At 31.0% G+C, this 26,628-nt stretch overlaps 1 protein-coding gene across 2 annotated transcripts; it reads right to left on the reverse strand.

The window, feature by feature from the left end:
- Window positions 1-429: 429 nt before the first annotated feature.
- LOC139514235 (BBSome complex member BBS1-like) lies at window positions 430-26,497 on the reverse strand. Of its 2 annotated transcripts, XM_071303106.1 has the most exons (16): window positions 26,363-26,491; window positions 23,455-23,621; window positions 22,865-22,954; window positions 21,790-21,914; window positions 21,273-21,319; window positions 17,995-18,106; window positions 16,697-16,828; window positions 15,981-16,087; window positions 15,330-15,347; window positions 11,609-11,732; window positions 10,604-10,832; window positions 6,392-6,550; window positions 6,047-6,180; window positions 5,228-5,362; window positions 4,226-4,312; window positions 430-1,886 (listed from the first exon to the last, which is right to left on the reverse strand). In XM_071303106.1, exons 1-16 carry the CDS (start codon window positions 26,410-26,412, stop codon window positions 1,800-1,802), a joined length of 1,803 nt encoding a protein of 600 aa, XP_071159207.1. In that variant the 5' UTR covers window positions 26,413-26,491; the 3' UTR covers window positions 430-1,799. The 2 variants fall into 2 exon arrangements, with proteins under 2 accessions (XP_071159207.1, XP_071159208.1); XM_071303107.1 differs by lacking the exon at window positions 15,330-15,347 and having other exon boundaries at window positions 26,363-26,497.
- Between the last annotated feature and the right edge of the window lie 131 nt (window positions 26,498-26,628).

Here is a 26,628-nt window from a genome sequence, read left to right on the forward strand (position 1 = left end):
GAAAGTTATTAAAATTTAAAAAAAAACTTTAACCACAGAGTGAATGTTCCAGCAGAAAAACTAAGTCCATTTATAAGTAAAATACAGAAATAATAGAATCTTATTTTTACGAAATTTACTTCTGGATACTATTTGATGATCATAAACAACCTTCTGTCTAAGTTTGGTAGAAATCCATGGTAGTTTAGGAAAGTTATTCAAATTTCAAAAACTTTAACCACAGAGTGAATATTTGGGGACGCCGCCGCCAGCGGAATGTTGGATCGCTATGTCATGCTTTTTCGACTAAAGTCGAAGGCTTTTCAAAAATACCTAGACCAAGAGGAGATAACTCTGTGGAAAAGCTTCATTTGGTCCGCAATAAATAGACATTATATCAAATTATTCATATTCCTCTTTTCAGATATATTTTCAATAAAAGAAGCCTACGATCTTTTGAAAATAATTTATTCACTATCACAGATATTGTATACACAGATGAAACATATATATTAATTTACAAAACAAAAGAAAAATACTAGTTCAACATTTGCTCTTCATGTTAAGTCTAAATATATAGTAGCAAACTTTTAGAGATGAAACAAAAAATGCTTAATGTAAAGGGACATAATACAGTAAAATTACTATTATAGCACTTTCTTGTGTATGTGAAAGACACTGTAAATTCAGTAAATAATGTGTGAATTTTTCATTGCAATTTTTGAGATTTATAATTGGGTCTTCAGAAAAAACTGCATAGAGATCAATGTATCAGGTATAAGAATGCAAGTAAAATGGAAGCATACTAAGTCCTTATCAGATCTAAATTCCTAATTGGTCATTTCATTTGTTTATTGTCATGATAGTAAAGTAATGTTCTATGGTACAGAATTTATTTTAGAATCAAGTAACTGTGGTCTCACATTAGTGTCAGCTGTAAAAGATTCAACTAATAAATGCAAACTTTGGGTTGCTGTCTCGTTAACCAACATCACTATTGTTCATAAACATTTAATTCTGAAAATACAATAAAATCATAAACACTGGGCTTTAAATTTTGGATGCAAAATTTGTGTTTTGTCTACAAAGACTCACCAGTTGCTCTCAAATAAAATTTAAAAAATCTTTCATTACAGAATGCTCAAAATTATAACATTTTCACAATTTAGACTAAAACAAAGTTTACTTTTAAACCTTTACCTTCACCCAACTAAGGTGCAATTGAATGTAAATGTTAAAACCAGTTTTAATTGATTCTCTGTTATCTTTACCAATGAAACTAATATAACTAAAAAAAAACTCTGAACAGAGCTAACAAATAGTTCCTTTATATCACCGTTTGTGTAGATATGGCATAGTCCAATGTATTTTTGGGAAACCCTAAAAATCATTAAAAATTTCAAATCAACAATAATAACTCTGTGCACAATGCAATTAGGCACCGAAAATTTTCAGAAAGCATCCTAAAAATCTATAAAATTAGATATAGGAAGAATTGCAGATATTGAAGTGAAATAGACATACTACGTTCAATTATGTACACACTGGCTTCAATAAGTGATGATAATATCTCAAAAAAAAAGTTCTTGTTGTAACAATCAATATATCCTAAAAGTTACAAATAAAAATAACAAAGAAAACAGTTTTTTTTCAAATTATAACTTTAAACAAGAGAATCCTATCAGCTGACTGGTCCTGATTCACACTGTAGTTGTTACATATCACAGGTCTCAGTATTCCCCCAAATGTACAACAAATAATATGTCCTTGATGTCTGAAATCTCCATGATACTTCATTGGTCCAACTTTCGATATGTAAACTACACAACAACTAATGATTCACTAACTGGCATACTTATTACACCTGTTATAATGGGTATACTCTTTCCTTCTTTTAAAACAAACACCTGTAATAATAGGTAAATAATGTACAAGTTATAGTAAAATTGGTGTTTGGTTAATTGATGAAATTGAAAGCAATAATTAATGCAGTTGTTTTTTAAAAACTTTAGATGAAAAATTTTATGCTTAAGGACATACAATACAGTTTTGATCCCACAATGATTTTTTACGACAATTTGCACACGCTATTTATCAACTTTGTCAAATCAAATGTTATAAAAAATATTATTTTATATGGTGCTTTGAGAGATAAATGGGATTGAAATTTAAACATTTGCCAACCAGATGCTCTGCAGGGCTCCGCTTTATACGATCGCAGTGGTCCAACCCTGAACAGTTGGGGCAAGTATGGACACAACATTTAAGCTTGATACAGCTCTGAAATTGGATTGTGATTAAGTAGTTGACACATCATTGGTTTCTGACACAGAATGAATGTGGTCTAATGAACTTAAAAAAAAATATTTTTTTGCTATTGAGCAATACAAATGAATTTTAATCCCCTAAACAAAAAATATTTGTAGAAAAATTCTTTTCAATTTCTGAAATCTGAAATGAGAAAAATTTTACATCCCTACCCCTACCCCCCTCCCACATTTTTTTTCACCTCCCCTGTTTACTTATCAAAAAAAATAATCTCAAGTTAAATTTCTAATGGAGTTGGCAACAATAACTGCTCATTTAATTACATCATAAAATATTAAAATATAAAATGACATACATTTCTTTTAGACAATAAACAGTAACTTCTAAAAATAAATTTACAGCTACACATCTCAAGACAATCATCATTTCTTAATACATAATTTTTAAGCAGTGAAAGGGAGGTAATCAAGTAATCAAGTATATATATAACAGTGGTCTTTAAATTTGAATTGGATTACCTCCCCTTTACTGTTTTTAAATTTTCTAAATTGTCCTTTAACCAAAAAAACCCTTGTTTTTCCCTTTTTTGTCCCTAATTGCTTGATGATTTGAACCATAACCCTGCCCCCCCCCCCCCCCATAACCATGCCTTTGTAGTAAAGAAACTTGTGGTATAATTTCAGAGAGATTTATACACTTGAACACAAGTTATTGACTAAAAACTAAAAAAAAAAGAAGTTTATTTTGGCCCCTAATGCCTACACATTTAAGATAATAACCCCCAAAATTAATCCAAACCTTCTTGATGGTACAATTTCAGAGCAATTAAAATGCTTATACACAAGTTGATATCCTGAAAGTAGAAAAATGCTTGTTTTGGGCCCCTTTTGGGAACCATATGCCCAATCCCTACCTTTCTTTTGAGGTATTGAACCTTTTTATAAAATTTCTTAGAGATCCCTTCACTTAAACTTAAGTTATTGTTCGGACACTAAATGCGTCTTCGGACGATGATGCAGACATTGACGCAGACGACGACATCATACCATTTTATAAATGCAAAAAATACAAATTTCTTTCCTTTGGACAGGCATTTTTGTTTCAAAAGATAAGATCAGATAAACACAAATAGATTTTGTAAAACCATTTCCTTTCTCAAAGCTGTAACTGATTTTTTTCTGGAAATTGCTACAACTAATTTTTATACATAACCAAGCTATATATTATTTTAAAAAGTGGGGTCCATGTACTGGATTTTAGACAAATGATTAAAATCAGTCGAAGAATGCATCTTTCATGATATGTCACAACTTGATTTCGTGAACAATAACATTTTACATTAGCAACATTACTATCTCACCTGTAACTGGCCTGAGAACACAGTTATTTCATAGTACATTTCTTTTAGACAATAAATTCGAATTAAAAAAATCGCACCTGCTCTTTCTCCAAAAGATTTTTACAGTGCTGTGTACTACTAGTGGGACAAATAATATTAAATTATAGAAACTTCTACCAGCTCTAATTCAAAATATTGACAATTCTGTTTGACAGCTTCAAACGTACTAAAATTTGACCTTTTTTAACAGGATCAAATCACTACTTAACATAAAGATTCAGCACCAAAATTTTTTTAACATGCAATTTCATCCCACTACTTAATATTTCATGCATTAAATATAAAGAAATTAATTAAGAAAGTGTATCAAAAAAAAATTGCAAGTTATACACTGTTCACACTAGGGACTATATTTGTAGACAACAAAAACCAAAGGATGATAACTTTGTCCTTGTACCAACTGTATCATATGCCCATAAAAGTCAATTTAAACAATTTATGAGTCACATACGACAGTTCCTGGGAAATACATTTCCACCATTATATAGGGTTCTAGTTTTTCACAAAGTATTTAATATTGATAAATCAGTAAAGTAATGGTTGTGTGAATAATTAATCGGTTAAAAATAGGAAACAAACCTTAACATTATCAGATATTCCTTTATCACTCTGACATTCAACAAATGTGTCGAAGGCATAGTTCAATCCTGGTACTAGCATAGGAACCTACAGATAAATATAAATCTATTATACTGACATAATAACTAGTAACTAAAACCACTTACATGAACATTCAAAAGCATTAATTCACTTATATATTCTAAGTTTGAGGGCATACTTCTTATATGTATAGATTATCAGGTTTTCTACACATTGATATTGTAAAATATCAGCCGCGAGCCACAATATGGACCTTTTTGGTGAGTGAGCGTAGCCAACGAGCTAAAAAGTTTCACATTGTGTCGAGCAGCTGATATTTTACGATATCTATACAAAGAAAACCTGATTATCTTTTTATCGTTTATCTCCCTAAGACAGTTTTACGCTTGACAAAAGCAAGCTTGATAACGTCTCCTCTCGCATTGTGACGTCGCTGATAACTTCTCCTCTCACATTGTGACGTCGCTGATAATGCCTGGTCTCGTTTTGAAGTTTTGATACGAGAATTACAGAGCAACTGAGCAGGGTGATATAGGCAGAGGGAAGGACGATAAACAGATATATACAGCCATGCAGCTAGAAATAAAGTCTTTTTAATATTATCAGCATGATTTTCTACAGATTCTATCTATGGATTAAATATTATTTATGCATCACATTAAATAATGCTGTAATCTTGTAAAATAAATTGTATACATAATACAATCGCATCTCTATCACATGTATATTTTTTACTCAAGAAAATTAAAAGTACAGTTGAGCAGACTACTTCAATTTCTAGGAGAATGTCAAACTGCTTCATATGTGACGTACACATTTTTGGAAAATCATAGTGTCAAATTGGAATGAAATGTTCTATAGATATGTATAATCCAAATCTTCTTTTATTCATATATCTTTAATGAAACTATTGTCATACTAAATTTTTCAATGCTTAACTTATCTTAACTTATATCATTTATAGGAAACTATTTAGATTACCTGTAGATATGCTTTCTTGAATACATATAACTTTTCATCATACTGGAATGTGATGATTAGGTTTGATGATGCTTGATTTAATGAAGTATTCTGTAAGTTTACTGTCAGCTTAAATGTTGGACCAATTCCTTGCACCTGAAAAAATGTCAAAAAAGGATGAAATTGAGCCCTTAAAAAAATAATTAATGAAACATTTACTTCTTGAGATTCATAATGAATACGAACACATGTATTTAATTTTCATTCTATCCATTATATGTTTATCATGTGTGTTATCTGCAATAAAAGAATTATACATAATGATTCTTTTCAAATATATTTGAACCATGAAAATCAGTTTTAGATCATTACTGACAACTAACAGACAGACAATTCAGATCCTATATATATACAATGCATCTCCAGATGAGGGAATTTCTGACTGTGTTGAAGACCCATTGGTGACCTTTGGCTGTTTTATGCTCTTTGGTCGGGTTGTTGTCTCTTTTGACACATTCCCCATTTCCATTCTCAATTTTAAATTAAGAATTGATTCATGTTGATCCATGCAATTTCCATTTCTTTCAAAATTCTAATATATATTGTTCAAAGAATAGAAAATCTTACTGTAAGCTATTGCTCACTTACATTAGCCCTGCTTTGATTATTCTGTAAACATGAAGCTATAAAATGTGTTTGATTAATTTATAAATTATCTGTTACAAAATTTTAATAAGCAATGAATTTGAAACCGCATCACAAGATAAAGCATGATGACATGAAGTTTGATTAAAATTTTCACAAAGCTATAATAAGTAGCTCCTATGTTTAATAACTTACTGTGGCATTTAGTTTAAGTGGCTCCATAGGGTCAGATGATATAGGGTTCATGCTATTTTCTAATGACTTGGCATATTCTCTAGCTGTATTCAATCTTAATAAGTATAAATCTCTCTGAAATGTTCTGTGCATTGCTGCAAATAAATAATCTATAAATTGACAAATGATCATTCAAACTTGAAATTGAAAAAACGATAAGAAAGATAAGAAGTCAAATTTTGCTGAATTAGTTAGTAGACTTTTTATAGGTGTGATTGCCCTTAAAACAATTAAATTTGTAAAGAAAAATGTAGAGCTAGTATAAAGGCTTTATAACTTTAATTCTAAAGTACAAAAAGCACTTACACACTGCATTTTCCCTCTCTCTCATTGTCTGATCTACAAATAGTTTAGTTTTCTTTGGAACATTTAGCCTTGTATTCTGTGCTGCTGGAGGTCCTGCTGATATATCTTTTTCTTCAAACGTTGCATTCCTCTTCAGGATCTTTATTAGTAAGCCTCCTCCTATAATGTAGAAAAAATCTTGTTAGCAAGCTATTTTAAGATCTCTGATTTTTCTTTGTAAAAAATATTTGTACACTTGTTTGTTAAATGATTTTATTTATAAGTTTAAAATTAATGTTTTTTTCTTGACTAAACCTTTCAAATCATGCATGTTTATTTCAATTGTGTTTTTGTATGGTTATCTCCATCTTTAAAGAAGGTAAGCTGATTCAAATAAATCTTCTATATTTAGTAAATGGATATATCTTTTTAAAGCCTGACGTCTGCTGCAGATGATTCTCTAAGTGTCACCTTTGTGGACACCAATTTATTTGGATTTAGGAAAAATTTATTTTCTTTGATACTTGAGTTTGTGATTTTGTCAAATTCTGCAAGCAAACGTTTAAGAAATTTGTATTTTGTTACTCTTTAAATAAGTGGTTAACCTTAGCTATACCCCTGAAATCCACAAAACTAGAGGCTCTAAAGAGCCTGTGTCGCTCACCTTGGTCTATGTGCATATTAAACAAAGGACACAAATGGATTTATGACAAAATTGTATTTTGGTGATGGTGATGTGTTTGAAGTTCTTACTTTACTGAACGTTCTTGCTTCTTACAATTATATCTATAATGAACTTTGCCCATTAGTAACAGAGAAAAATATTTGGTAAAAATTTACATAAATTTACCAAATTAATGAAAATTGTTAAAAATTGACTATAAAGGGCAATAACTCCTTAAGGGGTCAATTGACCATTTAGGTCATGTTGACTTATTTGTAGATCTTACTTTGATGAACATTATCGCTGTTTACAGTTTATCGCTATCTATAATAGTATTCAAGATAATAACCAAAAACAGCAAAATTTCTTTAAAATTACCAATTGGAGGGCAGCAACCCAACAACCGGTTGTCCAATTCATGTGAATATTTCAGGGCAGATATATATTGACTTGATTAACAATTTAACTCCTTGTCAGATTTCCTCTAAATGATTTGGTTTCAGAGTTATAAGCAAAAAACTACATTTTACCCCTGTTCTATTTTTAGCCGTGGTGGCCATCTTGGTTGGATGGCCAGGTCATCGGACACATTTTTCAAACAAGGTACCTGAAAGATGATTGTGGCCAAGTTTGAATTAATTTGGCCCAGTAGTTTCAGAGGAGAAGATTTTTGTAAAAGGTAACTAAGATTTACGAAAAATGGTTAAAAATTGACTATAAAGGGCAATAACTCCTTAAGTGGTCAACTGACCATTTCGGTCATGCTGACTTATTTGTAAATTTTACTTTGATGAACATTATTGCTGTTTACAGTTTATCTCTATCTATAATAATATTCAAGAGAATAACCAAAAACAGCAATATTTCCTCAAAATTACCAATTCAGGGGCAGCAACCCAACTACGGGTTGACCGATTCATCTGAAAATTTCAGGGCAGATAGACCTTGACCTGATAAACATTTTTACTCCTGTCAGATTTCCTCTAAATGTTTTGGTTTTTGAGTTATAAGCCAAAAACTGCATTTTACCCCTATGTTCTTTTTTTAGCCGTGGCAGCCATCTTGGTTGGTTGACCGGGTCACGTCACACATTTTTTAAACTAGATACCCCAAAGATGATTGTGGCCAAGTTTGGATTAATTTGGCCCAGTAGTTTCAGAGGAGAAGATTTTTGTAAAAGATTACTTAGATTTATGAAAAATGGTTAAAAATTGACTATAAAGGGCAATAACTCCTAAAGGGGTCAACTGACCATTTCGGTCATGTTGACTTATTTGTTAATCTAACTTTGCCGAACATTATTGCTGTTTACAGTTTATCTCTATCTATAATAATATTCAAGACAATAACCAAAAACAGCAAAATTTCCTCAAAATTACCAATTCAGGGGCAGCAACCCAACAACAGGTTGTCCGATTCATCTGAAAATTTTAGGGCAGATAGATCTTGACCTGATAAACATTTTTACCCCATGTTAGATTTCCTCTAAATGCTTTGGTTTTTGAGTTATAAGCCAAAAACTGCATTTTACCCCTATGTTCTATTTTTAGCCGTGGCAGCCAGCTTGGTTGGTTGACCGGGTCACGTCACACATTTTTTAAAACTAAATACCCCAATGATGATTGTGGCCAAGTTTGGTTCAATTTGGCCTAGTAGTTTCAGAGGAGAAGATTTTTGTAAAAGTTAACGACGCCGGACGACGATGACGCCGGACGACGATGACGCCGGACGACGCCGGACGCCAAGTGATGAGAAAAGCTCACCTGGCCCTTTGGGCCAGGTGAGCTAAAAAAGGAATGAAGCAATCTTTGAGTATTCAAAATGTTGTGTAGAAGATAACTGTATAAGAGTATGAAGGTAATTTCACTAAACTTATTCCAGGACTATATTATTCACATAGTCTATTACAAAATGTATAGTAATCATTCGTCTTTTCTTCTCATATTCTACTAATGCATCCTTTCATAAAATCTACCAATGTAAAATTTGGAACTCAAATCTTTCAACTTTTTTTATTTTTTGGTTATTTCGGAAGTATACTATATATTTTGAAATGAACAATATAAAACATTTGCTGCAATGTATATGAAATAAATGAGAAATAATGAATGTTTCATAGAGATAGGAAGCCACTTAATTCTTTACTCCATAATGACGCCTTTTCACGCCACCCCCTATACTCCATAATTATGCCTTTTGATGCCACCCCCTTTTACTCCATAATGAAGCCTTTTGACGCCACCCCTTTTTACTCAATAAAGATGCCTTTTGAGGCCACCCCTTTACTCTTTAATGCACCTGTTGATGCCTCAGTTGAAAGATCTTGCCTACGAAAATCTGTATCAGACTTAATAAAATTTGTATCTAATATAAATAGTTGACACAACAAAAGTTTCTGACACAGAATGAATGTGGTCTAATGAACTTAAAAAAAACTTTCTTTGCTTTTGAGCAATACACTATGCTGTGGAATATAAATCCCTAAAAATAAATATTTGAAATCTGAAATGAGAACATCTTTGCTTAATAATTTGATCCATTACCCCCTTTAACCATCCATTTGTAGTATGGAAACTTGTTGTATAATTTCAGAGAGATTTATACACTTAAACACAAGTTATTGACTGGAAACTACAAAAATGCTAATTTGGGCCTCTTTTTTGCCCCTCACCAATTGAAACTCCCCTTGAAGAAAGAACCCCAAAACTCAATTCCAGCCTTTCCTTTGTAGTAAGAAACCATGTAGTATAATTTCAGAGAGATCCATACACTTAAACACAAGTTATTGTCTGTAAACTAGAAAAATGCTTCTTTTTGGCTCTTTTTTGGACCCTTATTATGTTCAGGGACATTAACCCCAAACTGACACCAAGCCTTCCCTTCATTATATTGAACCTTGTGGTACAATGTCAGAAAGATCCATACAGTTAAACATAAGTTTTTGTCCTGAAACTTCAAAAATGCTTGTTTTTGACTCCTTTTTGGGCCCTTAATTTCTAAACTGTTTGCTCCATAACCCTTAAAATAAATCCCAACCTTCTACTTAATGATATGAACATTGTAGTACAATTTCAGAGTAATTGAAATACTTATACACAACTTATTGTCCTGAAACTAAATAAATGTATGTTATGGGCCCCTTTGGGCCCCTTATTCCTAAACCAATGGGACCATAACCCCCCAAAATCAATCCCAACCTTCCTTTTAAGGTTATAAACATTGTGTTAAAATTTATTGATTTCTATTTACTTATACCAAAGTTATTATCTGGAAACCATCTGTCTTAGGACAACACTGACGACGACAACGTGATACCAATATACAACCTTTGCGGTTGTATAAAGGATATTTATTCATGAGAATATCTGACTGGAATTTCATTGATGAAATATTTGTTTTGGCAATGCATTAATACTTTAAACCTAATAATTTTGTTTTATTGAAAAAATCCTATGCAAAGTATATGAAAAAAAAATCCATAAAGGAAGGGGTTAAGTTAAAGGCACTTAAAACAATCAACATCTAGAACCAGCATTAAATAAAGTCTAAATCAGCCTCTGAGTTCCTACCTCTTGTGGTCATTACTAATGTAGCGTCTTCTCTCCCAAATCTACCAAACTTCAGACCAGTAACAATGTCCTCTGTACTAATAACATTCACCAAATACTTCTCCTTGTACAGATGGACCTGACAGTTATTAAGAGCTAGGATGACACCTTTAAATCCTTTAGATGGATAATCCATTGTTTCCATTGTAGTAATACTAGCTGGTAACTTTACAGTCCAAACCTTCTTACCCTGTGCATAGACATACAGTTTCAATCTTAAAACAGCTTATTTTAAACAAATAATGCAAAAATATAAATAACATCTGTATAATCAAATTGCTTTTGATTTCACATTTATGGATTTAATAAACAACTGTCTAGCAAATATGTACTTAAAAGTTAGTAACTATGAAAGCACAAGAAAGTAGAATATATCTACTATCATTTGTTTAATTGTTTAAGCTTCAATGCCACTGAACCATTATATCAGTGGTTGTAGAATAAACAATTTTAACCATTCATGTGTTAACCTTTTTTGCTGGCAAGGAGCCAAATTCAGATACTCTTCATCTGAAGAAAATTTTAGAAGTTGAAATCAAAATTCTTTCATTGAAGCAGTACCTTTACCACAGGTCTATTTACATTTAAAATTTTCCAGTTTAACAAAAATATTAACTGTAAAATTAAACTGTGATGAAACTAACTTTGAAAAAATTCTTGATCAATGTGCAGATGTGTGACAACCTTCTTCAAAAAGAAAAACAGAAGACTTGTCAATGTTGTTTAATATTTATTTGCATTTGAACTCTTCTTTCTTAGTATAGAGTATTTAACTTAGCCACATGGTGCTAAAAGTATGTCATTATGTGGTAATAGTAAGTATTTGATTTTTTTCAGTGAGAACGTGCTACATGCACTTTTTAAAAAAACGCACCCCTCTATTTTCAAATCCTAGATGAAACACTGAGTAATAACTTAAAAAGTATTGAAAAAGAAAAAGACAGCATCAATTATAATCAATCCTACCTTAGATGTGAAACAATGCATGGTTTCATCCATAGTTCCTACGTATATTGTTTTGTTTATTCTCTCTAAGCCAACTGGCTGTGAGTTCAGCTCTATACAATGTTTTAGGTAGTCTGAACTTCCCCTACAAATACATCATATAAATACATATTATTCAAATTACCTGTTATTAATAAAAAGCTTCAACCAGATGCTCCGCAGGGCGTAGCTTTATACGACCGCAGAGGTTGAACCCTGAACGGTTAGGGCAAGTATGGACACAACATTCAAGCTGGATTCAGCTCTAAATTTGGATTGTGATTAAATAGTTGACACAGCATAGGTTTCTGACACAGAATGAATGTGTTTTAATGAACTTAAAATTTTTGTTTCTCTTAGAGCAATTCACTATGCTGTTGAATATTAATCCTCTCAAAAAAATGTTTGAAGAAATTTTCTTTTTTATTTATGAAATTTCAAATGAGAAAAATTGAACCCAATTTTTTTAATCACATCCCCCTTTCCCTTATTCCAAAACTAATCTCAATTAAAATTTCTAATGGAGTTTGCAACAATAACTACTCATTTAAATACATCATAAAATATTAAGATGTAAAAAAACTGCTTGTTATCACTGAATGGTAAAGATTATTTTAATTTATCAGTTGGTAGTAAAAAGTGAATATACATTGTATATTGTATATAACAAAGATTTAAGTTGATTCTGGACAAAGAAAGATAACTCCAATTAAAAAAAAATCTTGCTATTGCACAATATTTTGCAATTAGATATTTCTTGCTTACTATTCTGGACAAAGAAAGATAACTCTAATTAAAAAAAAATTTGATATTTCACAATATTGTGCAATTAGATATTTCTTGCCATTGCGCAATACTGTGCAATTGAAAAGACTTGCTATTGCACAATACTTAATATAATAATTTTAGATCCTGATTTGGACCAACTTGAAAACTGGGCCCATAATAAAAAATCTAAGTACATTTTTGGATTCAGCATATCAAAGAACTTCAAGATTTCAATTTTTGTTAAAATCAGACTAAGTTTAATTTTGGACCCTTTGGACCTTAATGTAGACCAATTTGAAAACGGGACCAAAAGTTAAGAATCTACATACACAGTCATGACAGTTAGATTCAGCATATCAAAGAACCCCAATTATTCAATTTTGATGAAATCAAACAAAAGTTTAATTTTGGACCCTTTGGGCCCCTTATTATGTTGGGACCAAAACTCCCAAAATCAAACCCAACCTTTCTTTTATGGTCATAAACCTTGTGTTTAAATTTCATAGATTTCTATTTACTTATACTAACGTTATGGTGCGAAAACCAAGAAAAATGCTTATTTGGGTCCCTTTTTGGCCCCTAATTCCTAAACTGTTGGGACCTAAACTCCCAAAATCAATACCAACCTTCCTTTTGTAGTCATTAACATTGTGTTTAAATTTCATTGATTTCTATTTACTTAAACTAATGTTATTGTGCGAAAACCAAGAATAATGCTTATTTGGGCCCTTTTTTGGCCCCTAATTCCTAAACTGTTGAGACCAAAACTCCCAAAATCAATCCCAACCGTTCTTTTGTGGTCATAAACCTTGTGTCAAAATTTCATAGATTTCTATTAACTTAAACTAAAGTTATAGTGCGAAAACCAAGAAAATGCTTATTTGGGCCCTTTTTGGCCCCTAATTCCTAAAATGTTGGGACCATAACTCCCAAAATCAATACCAACCTTCCTTTTGTGGTCATAAACCTTGTGTTAAAATTTCATAGATTTCCATTCACTTTTACTAAAGTTAGAGTGCGAAAACTAAAAGTATTCGGACGCCGGACGACGACGACGACGACGCCGACGCCAACGTGATAGCAATATACGACGAAAATTTTTTCAAAATTTGCGGTCGTATAAAAAATGGTTCTGATAAAATACTGGACCATCATGACATTACTATATCAAGACTTCTCCAATTTTATAAAGGAAGATATTGTCACCAGTTTTTAACTAGATATTTTACACAACTGAAGATGAAACGAATTATAATGTGGAAGTTGTGAGAAAATGTGAGTAGCCTTTTATAGATGTACAGGAGAAAAAGATAAAAGTTTATTTAAATATATTTGTGTTATCCTTTATATTTTTTTTTATCATAATTAAGACATACATTATTCACAAATATTGTCTTCATAAAGGATCTGATGCAATAATGACCTTATTTGAAAGAAATTGAAACTTGGAAGTTTTTATTTAAGTTTTATATTTGTGTCATTTTAAAATTTGGAGTAAAAGAAAACAAACAAGAATGTGTCCATAGTACATGGATGTCCCACTTGCAATATCATTTTCTTTGTTCAATGGACCGTGAAATTGTGGTCAAAAGTCTAATTTTGCATTTAAACCAGAAAGATCATATCATAGGGAACATGTGTACTAAGTTTAAAGTTGATTGGACTTCAACATCATCAAAAACTACCTTGACCAAAAACTTTAACCTGAATATTGCACTATTATTTTCTATGTTCAGTGGACCGTAAATCTGGGTCATAAATCTAATTTCAACTTCAACTTCATCAAAAACTACTTTGACAAAAAACTTTATCCTGAAACAGGACAGACAGACAGAAAGACGAACGAACGCACAGACCAGAAAACATAATGCCCCTCTACTATCGTAGGTGTGGCATAAAAATATGTTGTTTACAATCCCTGTACAACACATTAAAATGTCTTTTCCATGTCATGGAAAAGTTCCTTCTACACACATTCATGAAAAAAATCATCTTTTTTTGGTCAATTTTTTAATAGTTTTTATACATGCAAGTAAAAGGCACATACAAGAACCAACTAAATAATTTACCACAATGTTTGTCAATAGGAACAACACTCCTCATATTATAATCTTACTATTGGATGGTGGAAATCATTAGAATTTATTGTATTTAGGTATATGGCAAATACTCGTGGATAATATAGTCTAATGTAGAACTATTTAAACTGTTTTGAACAGTGACTCTTATTCAATAGTATTAATGATTTTTTAAGAGATACTTTATGATATATAGGACTGAAAAATATATTAACCCAATGATAGAAAAATTTAAAACAAAAGTCTATTTCAATTTATATTATTAAAACATTTATTAAACTCAAAACTTGGATGCACACCAATACCTACTGAAATGGACAGGTATCAAAGATACATATGAATGCTCAATTTTAAACTCCAATTTGTCTGAACAGCATGTACAAAGTTGATTGAAATGCATTTCCTGATCCAACCTGAATGGATAATATCATGGTACTTAAAACTGTAGTTAAGATTTTTCAATGCAATATGATGGCTGTAAGCTAGGTGAGCTAAGAGGTTAATGAAGCATTGACATAATTTACATACTTAGTTTGATGGTATGTACCAGCCTCTCATAATCTCATTGGTATATTTTGAGAGAAAAAAGATCATTTAAGTAAGAGAAGATTATACATATATGTAGTTTCTCAAGACACACAGTATAACTATAAAGAAATAGTATGACCAGTACAAACATAAGTAATTGTATTAAGTTGAGAGAAACACACAAAACAGAAGTTTTATCTTTTTTATAGAAAATTAATCAAAGAACATAAACTAATAAGTATTTTATGTAAGACAAATGATATACTCTACAAGGTTTTTGTTAACAGAAGTTAACAGTGTTAAATCAATGTACTTTGTATGAAATTTACCTCTTCAAATTATAATCGCTACAAATAAATATTTATCATCAAAGCAAGGTTAAAGGGTTACAAATTATCACAGAAAAAACAAGACATACCAAGCTTCTGTATATATGATGGCAATAATAAAATGCAATATCATATGTTTTCTATTTATTCATATCTGTCAGTAAACTATCAACTATCAAAGATTTAGTTGTCAACTTTTGATATTTTGCTTAATTAATTCAAAATCACATAACTAGTTGATGGAAGGTGTTGCAATGGAATGAAAAAGGAGTCTGTGTCAAAAGATATTATTTCTAAGGAAGGTATTATGTACAGTGCAATGTTGATATTGGCAGGAAATAAAATTAACTTTCAACACAAATATTATTTTATAAAAAAAAATAAACATATGCTTTACTGATGTATTGATGCATTACATTACATTTTTTGTTTTGTTTTTTTCTTTTAAATATGCCTTATCTTCTGTCTATCATTATACATATTACTTCAATAGCCATAAACCAGAAAGGCAAATTATCTATTTTTCCATTATTTTCAAAACACTTTCCAGAAGCAATTTTATTCATTTTAACAGTAACTGTCAACAAAATGGCTAAAATAGAAGGTGGAGATATCTTTTTCAAGCAATGAGATATAAAACATTTGGCTTACCTTTTGAGGGTGTATATACAACCATTTCTACAAGCTACAACAATTCTGTATTCTACATCATATAAACCAGTCACACTAAGGAACACAGGTACACTGGGTAGATCAATCTGTAATTATATATAAGTACTAGTAAATGTGATAATTTATCCCTGCATTAAGATGTAGGACAAGAAATAATATATTTTTCTGTACATCCTCTGGTAGTTTTGAAAGAATTAAACCTTTTGTTTGTGTTACAGGTGTGTAGTCTACACCAACAATACAATACTAGCACCTATATAAAATGTACATATTCATGATTTATTTACATTAAAATAGTTTTAAAGTTTAAAGTTTGAGGCTTGCCAAGCTTTTTTAATAATTAAAATTTAACTGCTGAGTCTTGAGAATGGAGAAATATTGTAATTCATGAATTATAGTGGTGGAATCTGTTCCTCTAATGATTTTAATCCTTCCTCATCAAAGATTTGTAGAAAGTTGCATTCTTTATATATAAGGTCATCAGACATGGTTGCCTTTTTAACATGACGTCACAATAGAAAATTCAGAAGAATTCAAGAAAATTTAACATTGTAATTGAGTTTCAACCAATCATATGCTGAGAACAGATATTTCTCTAGTGATGAGAATTTTTTTTTTCACACCACTCAAGAAATGTGAAAATAGCACAAAAATTTGAGATTTTGTTTACTGTCTCAATATTATTTAAGGCTTACTGTAGTAAGGACTGTGAAAGCTTCAGGATCCAGTACATATATTGATTTACTTTCGGTACCTATAACTAAACAACTAATGGCATCTTCATCTGCTAAAGATTTCTTCATTGTAGCTAAACATGTAATAACTGTCTGGAAAACAAATTACAATAGATTGTATTTATACATTTCAGTAAGATAATGTAGTCTTCAAGAGTTTAAAAATCTTTTTTTTTGAAAGAAGACAGTAAACTAGCTGAATAGTGTTTGTTTTAAAATTGTAATACATATTTGAGCTGATTTTCTTAAGTAATTGAGACTCTCCTACAAAATTCTGATTTTCCAAATAATGGGGATGTGAGATGTGTATCAATGAGATAACAACCCCAAAAAACAAATACCCTAAATGATAAATAAACAAACAAAAAATGGTAAAGCAGTTGCTGTTCTCATTACAGAAACTCTGAACATATAGCTTAAGGATGTACTTAGGTGAGGTAAGTGAAAATGAATAAATCAAGAATTTAAAATTGATACCTTTTCGAGGTATTTGAGATTTAAAATATGGCAGGAAAAGCTGACTCGGACTTTTACCTTATGTTTGCATTGGTATTATTGGGGTCCCAAAACAACAGAAAGAAAATTAAGAATCTTCTAAAATTTTGGTAAATGACCTTTCATGAGCTGTTTAGTCTTATATGAAAAAATAAATGGGTGTTATGGGGCAAAATAATTTACCTTGTTTTGTATTGAAAAACACCAAGGAGTCTGAAAATTTGACATGAATTCCAAAACCTAACCTAAGTACATCCTTAATACAAACCGATAAATAACGGAAATCTAATGAAATTTCATATTTAAATTTGCAATCAGTAAAATCTTGACAATAAAACATTTACATATATTTAAAGATCTCAAGAGTTAACTTACTTTTTTTTTAAATGATGGTATGTTTATTATCTAACCTGTGGTAGTTTTTATCTTCATTTGTTTGCAATAAGAACATAATGAGCTTCACAAACTGTGTGTTGGAGAACTCTTTTTTGTGTGTTGGTTTGCCATGGCACTGACATTTACTCTAAATCATCACATTTATACCTATAAACACTCTGTTGTTGAATGAGCAAAGTAAAAAAAATTTTGATCACCAGATAGGATTGAATCTTTTGACTTGATTTCTGTTAATATACTCTGATAATGCACAAAGCAAGACCAATAAAACTTCAGCATTTTCCAAAACAGATATCAGATCAGTCATCAGTTGTTCGAACTTGGAAAATTTTGTATTATAACATAGAAAAACTTGACAAGTGTGATACCTGTCTTCTAAGAGGTGTATGTTTATACATGTTGGAAAAAGCTTCACAATCAGGAACATCTTGTAGCTGGAGAAATCGTAAGGATCTTACAGTCAAAACAGCACCTTCAGCTCTACAAAAAATTATGTTTATTTGAAACATAAAAAAATAAATATTTAAAATATGTAAACAAGTTTTCTTTATGTATTCAATGACTTTTTGAAAATAGAAAAAAAAACATACTGGTCATACCCCTTTCTGCACAATCTTTTACACACTTATTTCGAAAAACAATACAATAAATGAAATCCATTTTTATTGATTACTTATGTTGCAGTCAATATAGTCACCATGAGCACAATATTAACTATCTGAGAACATAAATTACCTCCCCTTTCCATTTTAACCATTGATTCATTTACCTTGTTTAATCAAAGAGCTGAATAGCTCTGAGGGGAAAGACGGACCTTGTTTCTATCTAATTAATTTTTTTTTGGAAAAGGGGGGGGGGGGGGGTATCTTTTGATAGTCTTCATATAAAGAATGATAAAAGAGAACAGCTAGAACATGCAGAAAGGTTGACAATATTGAAATCAATTGTTGTTTATGTAATTTCATTTCCGTAGTTTAGGATTCAATTTGGACCAATGGAAGAGATCTGCATCTTCTAAATCTAAACATTTGATTAAAGTTGATAGTTAATTATCTAAAATTCAACTGAATTCTGTCATTCCACAACAACTACAATATTTTTTGAAATCTTGATTGTTTACCACTGAACTGCAGGCTAGGGCCATTTTCCATTTTTTGTGACAGTACTCTTGGATTTTTAATTTTTTTCTTAAGAAAGTGTGGACTGAAAAATCTATTCAGTTTTAAATTTCCATTGATTAAGTTCCCAGTTACAACTCTCATCACAGGGAAACAGGTACAGTCGATTCCACTTAATTGCATACCGCTTAATAGCATAATTCGGTTAATTGCATACTTTTCTCCTGCACAAAACCATTTCCCATTCATCTAATGTTAAATTGTACGGTTATATGCATAGCCCCACAAGTGCCATTTCGGTTAATTGCATAGAAAAAACTCGCCAGCTAGATATGCTTAGTTAAAACTGACGAGATTTTTGACCGGAAACAGCAATTTGGTAAGTATATTATTCTTGAATGCATCATAATTTTTTATATTATTTCACATTTACTTCTGTGTTATTTAAATAAAGTTTTAAAACAGTTTCTTTCGTGTTTATATGATTATAAAAAAGGCCTCGATGTGTACACAGGTAAAGTTTCCCATATTCTATTTTAAGCCTCGAGGTCATAAAAATGTCAATCAGCTGATTGTTGTAAAAACACAACGATTCTATGATCTTCTATCTAGAAAGGTGTTAATTATTGATTGGATTTCAAACATTATTCATAGATAACTCGTAGATAACATTTTGGGTGTATTTTTAAAAATATAAAGCCGGCTAATTATCGATCATTATCAAATGTGCAATCTCGTAATTCGGCTAGGGGTGATCTACATTTATGTTAAATATTACAGGGCATTTATATATGGTTGAAGAATTTCATACATCAATCTTTCATTTTTAATATTTTTTTTAAAGAATATTAACTTCTAATTATTATATTTTCTCACTTTCAACACTCGTGTCCAGCAAATAACCCGTGCAGGCCTGCAGGGCCCCATTACCTGTTACTTTGCATATATACGAAACTAGCGAGGGCAAATTAACAGTGTTACATCACTGTGCAATTGGTAAATACTGCATAAAAAAGGCAGTTCATTACACATTTATTGTATAAAATGATTATAAACTGTGTAGCATTGTTCAACAGTTTGTTTTAATCAAAGCGTAACAATATAATTTGTACATCCGGGTCATAGAAACAAATCTATTTTTAGAACAATTTTATTTTCGTATCTCAGGTAAAGGAAAAGTCGGTACATAAATAAACTAAAACTGAATGTGTTGATCAACTTTATTGAAAGAATACACAATGAAATAAAATGCATGACAATAGACAAATAACTTTTATTAGAATAAGTACATGTAAGCATTCAATATGTTGCAAGTCAATGCAAGTGGATTAAGGACGTTCATCTTTCTTTAGATGTCTTTCTTCGGTATTTCCTTTACTGATCTGCACTATCGGCGATTTGACCCTGTATTCTGGCATTTCGGATATAAGCATACTCCGCTTTATTGCATAATTTCGTCTGACAAATAGGCTATGCAAATAACCGGAATGCACTGTACTAATAAAAAACAATATGATTGATGTAAACTGTGTGAAGCTTGTTTCCAAATCCTAAATTTGAAATATTTGTAAATTTCATGAATAAATAGGTTGAAACTACAAAATGCAACATTTTCTTTTTTTTTTTTTTTTTACCATTACAATGATTATGTTGGTACACAAAAAATTAGTTTTAATGGAAGGCTACAAATCCAATGAAATGTCACATTTTAAGTGTTTAAATACATTAACTTTTATTTTAGTGGATAATTACTCATCAGTTGAGGTGTTCCTGAATTGGAGGAAGATTCTCAAAACAGAATTTTTACAGAAAAAAATCGTTTCTCTCCCCTATCTCATATAACCCCACGATCTTTGTTTATTTTGAAAGTTGCTGACCTACAAATTAAAGTATTGCATGTTAATGTTTGAATCATCTACAGCAAACAATATTATGTTTAGATTTAGCAAATACCAATTTGTAATTAGTGCACGATCTCTGGGAATGATTTAAATAACCAGTGAAGGATATCCCTGCTTCTGGTTGCATTCCAAGAATGACGTCACTATAAAATACAATGTAGGTTGGATATATTTAGAATATCTCGTCATACTGATTTTTCCGAATTGTAAAAGAAACGTAAATAGTGTAAAGGAGAGCTCAAGATACAATAATTTCGTTAGAAACAGAAGGGAAATGTGTAAAAAAGTGTTTAAAGTCAAACTTTCATTTCTGGGTCTCCTTCTCTTCAATCTAAGTAAGATTTGTTGTGGGGTTTTCCACACTATAAAAACAAAATGAATGATGTGAGGGAATGTCACTCTGGTCAACCCCATAGGGGATTGACGGCTTGAAGCCGTCTTTCCCCAAAAACAATACCCAATATCTATGTTTGATATAATAATTCTGAATATGTCATGTGAATATATCACTAAGGACCTTCGCATCTCAACTAGATGAGTCCAGCACTTATATTATTTTTCACTTAATTTAATATAGATTATTAAATTGTTACACTTATTTCAATGTATCAACAAACTATACATTACCTCATGCCTTCTAACATTTCTCTAAGAACAAAAATATTTATCTTTTCCTGAAATGAAAAATCATAGTTTATGTAAAATATATCATGTAAGTATTTGTTTCTTATTCAGACTCATTTTAGTATTAATGTTTACCAAAATATTTTGACACCAGAAATACAATTCTTGTTAGATTACCTTCCTGGGCAAGCGTTGTTCTTTTTTTTTCTTAACATGTTTGAGTCAATTATTCCTGAATGAAATAAATTTCATATACATGATTTAAAATTTTAACACTGTGATCCCAAAATATGCATATTATATTTATTACCTGATGTCAAGCACCCTTTGATCAATCATTAATTTTGCAAAATTGAAAAACAAATTGAAATACAACTGTGACGTTAAATTGTGTATTCTTTAAATAAAATTTCCTTGATGATGTTGGAAGTTTTTAAAGACCTTTACTGGCTATACAACCCTTGCACGCTCAGTAATACTACTTAATTAATTTCTTTTTGAAAGATTTTGTGCTTTTTACCTCTTTCACTTGGTTCCAGAGGTCTAATTCTACAGGATTGACATCTAGAGTTGGCAAGGTAAACTTGAAATATGGATGTAGATTCTTGTAAATATAAATGTAGGGTCCTGAGGCTACTGCTACAGCTGTAATATATATTAAGGGTCTTAAGTATATAACACAATGACAAAGTATATCAAGTCTAAACACTTAACATCTTTATATGTAAGCAATATTAAAATATTAAATTTCATAATGCCTGTTCCCTAGTACTGGTATATCTTTTCGTTTTATTTTTTGTTGCAAAAAATAATATGTTTAAGAAGGTTGTGTAATACTGTGGTACATTTTGTACTTCTGAATGAAAGAGATTAAAAACTAAAGCATTTTTCAATCTATGTGAATTTATCCTTTATCAACAGAGAGGTGAAAGATACCAAAGGAATATTTAAGTTGAAAACCAACTGACGAACCATGGTAAAATTTAATAAACAGCTGCGCCATGAGCGCATGATACGCCCGACGTCTTATGTGGAAGTCTTATGCAATAATCATAAATAGTTTATGAGAAAGTTTTAAGCAATAACCATATATTGTTTTAGAGACACGGCGGGACATGTGAAACCCCCCACCCTGTTTTTTTTTACAAAAACTAAATATTACCAAAATAAAATTTTGAATCAAAACCAAAAAGTATACAGATCTTTAGATTAATATATCAAAGAAGTGTGTAAAGTTTTAAGCAATAATCATAACATATTTTTGAGATACGGCGCGACATGTAAAAAAACCTCCCCTGTTTTACAAAATACTCAACAACTATATTAAGTTTCATGAAATTTGGATAAGTCGTTCTCAAGTTACGGTGCGACATGTTTACGACGGACAGACAGACGGACGGACAGACAGACGGACGGACACCGGACATTTGTATACCATGATACGTCCCGTCAAAATTTTGACGGGCGTATAAAAACAATCAACGGTGCACAATATACAATATAGAAAAATAAAGATTGGCTTATTTTACATGAATATCAGCAGTGTCATGAGGTATTTTAATCTTTCGATGGACAATCTGTATTGTATTATGTACCTGGAGTTCTTGGTTCATTCACATCCATATAAAATGTCACAACACCAGTGGGTAAATCTATAATCGCATTTTCACTCATCACATTTGTGCCTGTAAATAAAAAAATACCAACTTTTATACAAAGGAGGTTTTATTCAGGTCAGAGCACAAGCCACAAGGCATGCTGTAATAATTTCTATTGGGTTTTTCTATTGATTTGTTTTTATGAATATTTTCTCCATTTCTTTATCTTATTGTTTTTGCATACACATGTATATTAGTGTTTGACTTAGTATTTCACTTGCACCACAAGATCCTCTCTTCCTGTACAGTACTATTTGTGACATCACTTTATGCCGTCTTAAATGAAGTTCATCATTATTTCTTACTGATCATATCTGTTACCATACATGTATTACTTTTCTCAGCTCTAAGCCCCTTTATAAATTTGCAGTTCACAGCTTTGAGGTGTCAAGTACATTGATCAGGTGACGACATAATCTACATATTAAATAGAAATATATCATCCACATTGTTACAATAACATTTCATACTCTAAATTATCCTATTCAAAGAATGGAATTTTCAAGAAAATATGAAGAACCTGTTACCTTTATAAACTTTCAATTTCATGTCATATGATCCAGTTCCCAAATCAGCAATAACAAGTTTCCAATCCCCATCAGCTTGTATATCTGATAATGCAACACATTGTGTTAAGGTATATAGAGATGCCACTGGATCATAGTAAGCATTCAACCACTTCTCACTTCCCTGACTAAAAGGAAAATATGATTGTAATTATAACGAAATTCAAGTTTATCATTTTTTAATTATTAGAGAAAAGAAAACACATATCAATTGGCAAAGTAATTCAAAACTCTATAATACATGTAACAGATCATCATCTAACCATTATCTGCAATATTGGTTGGCAATAATTTTAAATGCAGACACAGTACTGTAACGAAATGGTGGTCCCTTAGAATGGAACTTGTTGTCCCTAAAATTGTGTGATGACAGTTGATGTTGTTAAAACCTTACCATTAATTGACTGTTCCTATTATATATTTCTTGCGTAACAATGTTTGTTAACTTTTTATTATTCTTGTCTATGTTTTTACAATCGGAACAGCTGTGAATTGTTTACTTTCAATGACGTACAACACAATGACGTCATAACCTATTTTTGTTATGATGTCGGCTCTGGATTTGGTAATTTAGGTAAATGGTAAGCCAAAATGGTAAATGGTAAACCTTATTGGTAAATGGTAAACCTTATCGGTAAATGGTAAACCTTGCACTTTCACATTTTGACTGAACAATTTGTTCAATATTCTGACCAGTTGAACAATTTGATTTTATAAAACAAATTGCAATTTGGTCAAAATTTTGAATGAGTTGCAATTGGTGGATAGCAACACTAACAGTCAAGTCACTGTATTGATAATTAGAGACAGCATGGTTGACACTAAACAAATTATCAGATGGTCTAATCTTTCTGTATATCGTCTCGAAAGGACTATACATAAATTCATGACAAAACTTATTCTGTGCATTTTTATATTACGATAATGATATATTTTTTTCACTAAAATTTCATTACAAAAAGTGCTTCTATCTACATTTTAATATGGGGACGAAATTTTCATTGTACTAATGAACTCAAAATCGTACAATTTTTTTGAATTCCCGCATCTGCATAGAAATCTACAATGTTCTTCCTTTTTCCGGTCTCGTTTGTATGAAACTTTGAGTAAAATATATATTTATCAGTCTAGTCATACCTGCCAACTTTCAAGATTTAGGTATGTACTACATGATTTTGACCCTGTCCCGATTACACGATCGTGAAAATAGCCAAAAAACATGATTTTAGTAAAATTTACACGAAAAATATTTTTGTTCCCGATTTTGAACTTTTGAAAGTTTTCCCAAGGGAGACAAATCGTGTCTGACAAATTTCATCCAATCAAAATTTAGTGATCATGCATTCACCAGTTGATTAATGTCGGCATAGTAAACAATCAAAGAATCGAAATTTTGAGTTTTTTTTTTTTAGCTTGGGTGTTAAATTTATAAAAATTGGAATCATGATGGGCGAGTTATCACTTGGAAAATAGTTCTGTCACCGCCTAAGAAAAAAAAGCGTGTTGCTTCGTGCAAATACATAAAATGTACTTAGAGAAATGGGAGAATGATGTCAAGTACAGGGGCTGGTTGTCTAAATCAACGTTAGGATTGTCACATACCTTTTGTAAAGTTTGCAACAGAAACTTCAAAGTTGACCACGGTGGCCTTAATGATGTCTCCAAACATTCTAGTACTGCTTGTGATATTGATCTATATAATATATGAGGGTTTGGATGGGGTTAAATGATTAAAGAATATAATGCCCTTAAAAAATGAAGATAAGGGAATAACGGGCCAAAAAAAATGAAAATTGGAGAAATGAGTGGTCAAATTTTTTGAAGATTAGAGAAAAAAGAGGTTAATTTTTTGAGGATTAGAGGGAAAAGGGGTGAAAATTAAATGTTTACAGAACAACAGACCCCCCCCCCCCCATTCCAGACCCTCATATATTGTTGTTTTTTTTGTTATTAAATTATTACTTTTTTTTAATTTCTTGACAATGTATCAGACAAACATAAAGTCATCTTACTGGTGTTTATCTCATTGACTCAACAAAAAGAATACAACAATCAAACAATTTAAAAAAAGATAGGTTATAATAGCATCTTCAACTATCACCCCCCAAGAAAGAAGTATGTCAGACACTTTTAGGAGCCAAATCATCACACAAAAAAATGCCGCGAAAAATTCTACCCTCAAAAATGCTGCAGCGCACAAAAACCCCCATGGCCATTTTCAAAAGTTGGCAGGTATGTCTAGTATAAAATAGGAAGGAACGCGCAATACCAATTTCATTTTTAATAATTCCTTGATATGAAAAAACGCTACCTGATGATAGTGTTTCTTTGTTTACATTGCATACGACGTCATAACTTAAATCCCTAACAACAGAACCAAAATCGGAAACGTTACGGTATTTCCGTTTATTTTTTTTTAACAAATATTTAAGTTACAAAAAAATTATTCATACAGACTTTGTCCTCATTTACAGGTAATGCCTGCCTCATATTAAAACAAATTAATCGCTAACCGACATAGGCTCTTAAGGCAAACTTTGCATTATTTTATTGTATACATGTTTGTATGTCATTTTGTGAAGTATGCTTTTCAGTTGTTTTAGTTGCATCGTGTCAAAAAGCGTAAAAACACCATTTACTATCATCATCATTAAAAAATGTATCACTTGTAAACATGGTAAATGATAGTCCAAATAATTATGACGTCTGGCAAGGCTATTTTAATTTTTTTCTGGGAAGGCGTCCCAGAAAAAAAATAAAAATAGCCTTGTCAGACGTCATAATTATTTGGACTAGGTAAATGCAATATTTTTTCTGCCGTGCGATGATTTCATATTTTTAAAAATTAATTCACAAAAATGTGTTAAACCTTATTTGGTCTACTGTAGGAGGGTCCTGCTTTTCGTCAACAGTTGACATTCTGTAAGACTTTACAAAAAATCAAAGGCAAGTTGTTGTGAATGTAAACATTCTTGTGATTCCGGAAGTAGATCTAAAAGACTAGACCGCATATAATTTCAATTGAAAAAAAAATATTCTACAGTAATTTAATTGATAATGTTGATAGGAACGAAAACTTCAAGGATTTTTTTTTTGATATGGTGAAATTATTGAAAAAAAAATATACTCAAAAGA

This window comes from Mytilus edulis, chromosome 3, assembly GCF_963676685.1.
Source record: "Mytilus edulis chromosome 3, xbMytEdul2.2, whole genome shotgun sequence".
Lineage (NCBI taxonomy): Eukaryota > Metazoa > Mollusca > Bivalvia > Mytilida > Mytilidae > Mytilus > Mytilus edulis.